Genomic DNA, 7249 nt, shown 5'->3' with positions numbered 1-7249 from the left:
ATTTTGGCATCTATGTTCATGAGGGATATTGGCCTGTAATTCTCTTTCATTGTGTTGTCTTTACCTGTTTTTGGTATTAGGGTGATGCTGGCTTCATAGAATGAGTTTGGAAGTGTTCCTTCCTCTTGAATTTTTTGTAGTAGTCTGAGGAGGATAGGTTTTAGTTCTTCCTTGAATGTTTGGTAAGGAAGTTTGTACTTTTAAATCGCCTTCTCCTTTTCTGCCTATCTCCCTGTACCTCTCCCCTCTGGAAACCATCAGTTTGTTCTCCGATTTTGTTTCTGAAACCATGCACTTTTAATTCTGTTTTTCTGCTTTACATGATTATACTTACATTGTGTATTTTATTTTAGGCCCAGCTTTTCAAATTTTTCAAATTATGCTTTTAAAAAGCAACTCTGTTTTTGTATGTAGCTGTAGCTCATTATTGTTTTAAAAAATCCATTATATGAATCTATCTATCATCTACTAATGAGCATTTGGGGTGAAGATATTATAAATAATGTTTGGATATGTTTCCTGGTATGGATAGCCATACATTTCTTCAGGGTACATACCTAAGATTGTGCTGGGGGGTCATAGGTATTGGTTTTAATCATCTTTAAATGTTTTAACAATTTCTAAGCTGTGCTTCTATTATTTCATATAATAGTCATTCTATTAGACAAAAAAATCTTCCATTTGTGACTGAATTTCATGGCCTGGTTTTTTGTAGTAAATTCACTCCTCCACTTTCTAATTTACCCATAAAAATCTTAAAACTTATAGGCTTTATAGCAGACAATTTCCTGAGTTATGTTCTGTAACATAGGCAAAGACGTTTGTTGTTATGGTAGATATTGAAGCAAAAATATTTTAAGTAATTTTAGGAATTTTTTTATTGAGTTATATTTAACATGCAACATTGTACTTGATGCATTTATATTGTAATATAATTGCCATACAAGCATTATCCAACATCCCTGTCAGATCATGTAATTGTCATTTCTCCAAGAGTTGGGAATAACTAAATCAAGTCTCTTAAAAGGTTTAATGTTCATAATAGTGTTGTATTTTTTTTGTTTGGTCTATAATCACTGTGCTATGTATTAGGTCTTCAGGATGTATTTATCTACTAGTTACAAGTATGTACACTATACAACATTTCTCCCATTCTCTCCACCCCCCATCTCCGGAAGAATTGTTGTTTTAAAAAGTATCGTGAATGTTTGCCCTGCCAGGAAAATCCTAGAATTCAATTTAACTCTTCTGTTAAAGGTGCAGTTTTTAGCTACACAATTCTGTGATAAAATGAAATTAAAGGGTCATATTTTCAAAAGTCCACCCTTCAACATCTTCCTGACTTCTCTGAGAGTAATTTTAGAGTTTCTCTATGCAGGCTCCCTGCCCCTCAGCTTCATACACTAGCTCACGATCCAATAAAACCTTTTAATGTGCTTTGACCCAGGATCCAAGGTTGCTAAGAGACCACCTGTGCTGAATGCACTTTGTTCTAGCAAGAGCAGACAGAGAGGAAACCAAAGAGCCGTGTTATCTGCCACAACCTGGGATTGAGTCAGGTGAGAAATGGATTTCTACTTTTCAGTCTTTACCAGTTGTTTGTCTTTCCCTCACTTCCTATTGGAGTCCCTCTCCTACTGTTGTTGGAGGAAATTGAAGGTGCCCTTCAGGGCACAAACAAAGGAAACAGTCTGGCGGCTGAGTTTATAGGAGAGAAAGCCACTTTAAGCCATGTGTTATTCTTCCTCCTTGTTTCTGTAGCATAGGCAGTGTTGAATGCGGGGGAAATTCTAGGTGTTTACTTTGCTAGTCATTGCTGTGTATTTTGAGGCACATTATTTCTTCCTTTAGGAATGAGGCTATTTATTACAGAAATTAATCAAGATTGCTAAAAGTGGGAGATAATGACACTTGCATAAATCTCATCTACCTTCCCCTCTTTTTCTTCTCTCCTAAAACTCAACCTGCATTTTTGTTTTTGAGTGAAAATAGCACTAACCCAAACTTGCCACTTTTTAAGAGTACTGATGTTCATTTCAAGTTGAGTGTCTATAAGAAACTTTGATGTAAGCATCTGAAAATTCCTTATTTGACCTTGCATTTCTGAAAAAGGAGTTAACCCTAACCCTAACCCTAACCTTAAAACCCTAACCTCCCTACCTGACTGACATTTGGTAAAATGCTCCAACAGTATGTTAACCCGACCACAAATTAACACTTTTACAAATTCTATTATACTTTTAAAAATTCCAGCTATTTTAAAACTGTTTGATTAACACTGAAATGTGGAGGAAATTAAGTGATTGATATCATATTAAATGACCAGAATATGAGTCAGGATCTTGAGGGGGAAAAAATCAAGATAATGAAAAAGACCTTTTGTTGTTTGATTTTTTATTTTGTTAATCCTTACCTGAGGATATTTTTTCCATTGATTTTCTAGAGAGAGTGGAAGGGAGGGAGGGAGGATGAAAGAGAGAGAGAGAGAGAGAAAGACATCAATGTGAAAGAGACAATTGATAGGCTGCTTCCCGCACATGCCCTGACTGCGCCCTACCCACGGTAGAGGTAGAACCTGCAACTCAGGTACATACTTTTGGGAATTGAAACAGACCCTTTGGTTCTCATCTGATGATCCAACTACTGAGCAACACTGGCCAGGGCTTGGTGTTTCATTTCTTTTTAATTAAAAAGAAATATTTTTACCTGCCTTTTTCTATGTTTTCAAATTTTCATTTCCTGGTAATACCTACTATATTATGGGTTGGAAGAATGACAGTTTCACTGATACCATTGTAAAATAATGTAAATGACTTAGCAGATAAGACTTTATAAATACTGATAACATAAAAAAGAAGTTATTTTGATAGTTCCTTGAGCTGTTTAGTTTCTTTTTAAAAATTAAATATATTTTTATTGATTTCAGCGATGAAGGGAGAAGGAGAGAGAGATAGAAACTTCAATGATGAGAGAGAATCATTGATTGGCTGCCTCCTGCACACCTTTCACTGGGATTGAACCTGCAACCCAGGCATATGCTCTGACTGGGAATCAAACTGTGACCTCCTGGTTCATAGGTCCATGCTCAACTACTGAGCCACACGGGCCGGGCTAGTTTCTTTTTTAAACATTTACTTTTCAATTACAGTTGACATACAATATTAGTTTTATGTATACCGGAGGGATTACACATTTATATACGTTACAAAGTGGTTGAGCTGTTTCTTTCAGAAAGAGAGGCAAGTTTGGGATATAGAAAAATCTATGATTATGACATAAAGTAGCCAAAATGAGTGCATGAAAAATATTTTAATTCATTAAGGAGTAAAACATTTTAGTTCTTTGGTTGGTTACAAATACGCCAAGTCTTGCCTAAAAGATGATTACTCATCACTATTTTTTTACAGTGCAAATATTAGACTTAGTTTTTTAAAAAATCAGAATTATAAATATGTTCATTTGAGGATACCTCTCTCTTTTTTCCTCTAGGAAGCAGAATCATTCTGGATATGACATCTAGAAACTGGATATTAATTTCTACTACTACCCCCACAAGTCTGGAAGATGAAATTGTGGGAACAATTCTAAAAATTTTGTTTGTTATCTTTGTTGACTTAATGTCTATTATTTATGTTGTTGTAACTTCTTAGAAAGTTGACTTCCCTTTATAAGTAAATTTCATATTGAATTCCTGTGAATAAAAATTTGTAGTTTAATGTGTTGAGTGATTTTAAGTTGATGACATCTCCAGGTCTTCTAGAAGCCAACAGGATGATAGTACAATGAAAACACAGTTAGTATTGTTTACTACTTTACGATTTATAAAGCATTCCCATAAATTAAAGTGGAATTTTTCCCTCCAAAATCTACACTACTGAGTCATAAGACTTTCTGATTTTTAACACAATTGTTATGTGGTAAACTGACTAAAATTTGTGGGTGTAATTATGGATTAAGTTGATTTTTTAAGGCTGCATGCCTATGTGACATTTTATATGGTTCTATTTTTAACACACAAAGTTTAATATACAATAATCTTTTCATAGGATATACCAATAATTTTTACATATTATAAACACATTTCATCTGTGTGCAGGTGGCAGTATGTCATTTAATGTAAGGCTCATAGTAATTGTAGAAGGTAAGTGCTTGTTATTTCCATTGTTATAGATGAAGAAACTGAATCTTGGAAGAAATACGCAAGCTTGAGGGCATTACTAGGAAGTGGCAGAACCAGGTCTTGGGCCTTCAAAGACAAATAATAATAAGACAAGTTTGGTAAAAAGCAATCTGTAGAGCTCAACTTTTTTTCACAATAATGTTTTATTCAAGACCCTATGGCTGTATTTTAGTATATTAGTCCCCCCTTACCTGTGGGGAATATGTCCTAAGACCCTCAGTAGATACCAGAAACCTCGAATAGTACTGAACCTATATATTCTTGGTTTGTTTTTTGTTGTTTTTTTAATACATATGTTGTTGTCCTCCGAAACAGTACCACACTGGTGGGATCAGACTGGACCTGGGTTCAGCAACCTCAGTACTTGAGTTCTGGTTAGGAAAGAATTCAGAATCAAGACTCAAACTATAAAGTGAACATTTGCTTAGAAAATCACAGAGGTAGAAATAATTTGTAGAAGAAATGGGCTTAGGAAAAAATTATAGAGGTAAAGGAAAGGGCCTTTGGAGCTTGGAAGTGAGGAAAGTAATGGTGGCTCACCTGGGGTGAGGGGGGGGGAGGATAGGAGGGGGACAGGGGTATGCACCTGCAAGCTCCCAAGAAGGAGAGCACACTGGGTCCTCCGTCCTAAGGGTTTTAAGGTGGAGATTTTAGGGGAGGTCCCAGGGGAAGATCTCAATACAATATTCAGCAGCTTTCCAGGTGTGTTCTTTCAGAGTCTAGGTTTCCACTGTTTGGTCAGAGTCAGGGCAGGGGGTCAACCTTGGTGTTGCTTGTCTGGTTTTGCTGCTTTCTGAGCCTAGAGCTGAAATACAACAGAGGGGTAGAAGTTATCTTTAGGGAGGAAAGGTCAGGGGGCCTAAATGGCATAACCTTCCAGTGATATGCTAGGGGAGGAAAGGTCACCTGGGGATGAAGTCCTGCCCTACAGTCGTCCTTTGCTAGGTACCTGGGGCTTTCTACCCTGGTGACGTTCTATACCGGGCCCATCCTTGCTCTGCCCAAGCCTGTCTGTCTACCACACATATATACCTATGATAAATAAGGCACGGTAAGAGATTAACAAAATACCAAATAATAAAATAGAATGATTATAACAATATACTATAATAAATGTTATGCAAATGTGGTCCATCTCTCTCTTTTGCAAAATAGCTTACTGTACTGTAGCAACCCTTTCACTTAAAGCAGGGATGGGGAATCTTTTCCTGCCAAGGGTCATTTGGATATTTATAACATCATTTGAGGGCCATATAAAATTATCAATTTAAAAATTAGCCTACATTAACTCATAAGCTGTGTCATTATCCTATCCTATATAATAAAAGCATAATATGCAAATTGACTGAACAGCAGAACAACTGGTCCGCAGTGGCTGGGGGGCGGGCAGGACTGGCGAGCAGGCAGCGCCAGGCCAGCTAAGGCACGTGCCAGTGGGCAGAGGGAGGGGATGGCTATCTGGGGGCATTGGCAACCAGCAGCAGCAGAAGGGCGATTGGGGGAGGCAGGGCCGGCTGCTCATTTCTCCTGACCAGTCTGCCTGATTGCCTCCTGCAGAGGGAGGCCAGACTGAGGAGTGGGCCTAAGCCATCAGTTGGACATCCCCTGAGGGCTCCCAGACTGGGAGAGGGTGCAGGCCAGACTAAGGGACCCTCCCCGCCCAGTGCATGAATTTTCGTGCACCAGGCCTCTAGTAGTTTCCATAAGTTTATGTTGAGGAATGAGCTGTCTTGGAAAATATTGTCTTGTTAATTAAAAAACCTTGCTAGAAAAAAAAGAAAGCCTGCTATATTTGGTCAAAGATTTAATTAACTCATCCCTAATGCCTTGATAGGGCCAGACGAAATGATTTCTTGGATCTTATATGGCCAGCAAGCCGGACATTCCCCACCCCTGACTTAAAAGAAGCATTTTAAGTAAAAGCTTCTCTTTGGCATATTCATATTGCCAGCATCACTGCCTTGCCTCTTGGGGCCATTATTAAGTATAATAAGGGTTAAAGGAACACTAGCACTGGGATACTCCAACAGTCAGGCTGGTAACCGAGATGCTTACTAGTGACCAATGGTGGGTGTACACAGCGTGGATGTGCTTCACGTCTGGTGCAGGACCACTTGAGAATTCATCACGCTGTCCAGAACAGTGTGCAATTTAAAGCTTGTGAATTCTTCTGCAATTTTCAATTTAATATTTTTGGACTGCGGGAGGTAGACCCCTTGTCATTGAAACAGCAGAAAGTGAAACCATGGTGAAGGGGGAACTACTGTATTGCTACTATTTAGTTTTATTCAACATTTTAAAGTATTTTGTAATAAGCAAGATTCTTTACGCTTTTCCCATACCCAATTGGACAATGCATTCTCTTCCCCTGTTTTCTTGATTCCTCATTTTCCGACAGTGTTAAAATATAACTGTGGAACATCTGCTTTTCAAGCTTTTGAAAAACACTCTGTCCTTTCGACTTTTTGACTTTCTACATCGGATGCACATACTGCACAAAACTCTGTTTTCTTCCATGTGATGATCTTCTTCTCAGATTTTGCCCAATCATTAATGCAAGGTTTCATAAGAGACCTAATGAAGTGTGAAAGGAATCTGGGACCTTTGCGACTTATTACTTAACGGACTCTTACTGAGCCTTTCAGTGGGGTTGGATATTTAACCTTAAGCCAAAGAGTCAAACTATTTGAGCATTTGTTATAACAGAAAGTCTCACTTTTTCTACGCTATATTGTTGGATCTTTCCTTTTGAATAAATAGTCACCCGCTGTTGATGTGATGTATTTCTCCCCAATTCCCTCTATTTGGGATTTGTTGGAGCCTTTTATCAGGCTACTGACAAGGGAGTAAAGTCACTCCCATCTTCAAGCAATTGTTTCTTTTCCCTGCGTGCTTGCTGGCAGTACACAATGTGGTTAGAAGCATGGGCTTTGAAGCCACACTGCCTGGGTCCAGATCTTGGCTTCCTCTCTTATAGTTTAATAGCCCTATGTCTCTGCTTTCATACTTATGAAACAAGTGCCTATGTCACAGGTGTGTAGAGAGGATAAAAATGAGATGATCTGTGTA

The 7249-nt window shown here is 38.2% G+C and overlaps 1 protein-coding gene across 2 annotated transcripts in view; it reads left to right on the top strand.

Annotated features, from left to right (window-relative positions):
• Positions 1-3716, top strand: part of MRLN (myoregulin) — a 23815-nt gene extending 20099 nt beyond the window's left edge. For both annotated transcript variants that reach the window (XM_015571819.1, XM_015571818.1), the window contains exons 2-3: positions 1448-1559; positions 3490-3716. In XM_015571819.1, the coding sequence (XP_015427305.1) occupies positions 1481-1559; positions 3490-3650 (240 nt within the window). In that variant the 5' untranslated portion in view covers positions 1448-1480 and the 3' untranslated portion in view covers positions 3651-3716. The remainder of the gene's footprint in view (positions 1-1447; positions 1560-3489) is intronic.
• The last annotated feature ends 3533 nt before the right edge of the window (positions 3717-7249 follow it).

This window comes from Myotis davidii, unplaced genomic scaffold (assembly GCF_000327345.1).
Source record: "Myotis davidii unplaced genomic scaffold, ASM32734v1 scaffold1187, whole genome shotgun sequence".
Lineage (NCBI taxonomy): Eukaryota > Metazoa > Chordata > Mammalia > Chiroptera > Vespertilionidae > Myotis > Myotis davidii.
This window is presented reverse-complemented; position numbering and strand designations above follow the sequence as displayed.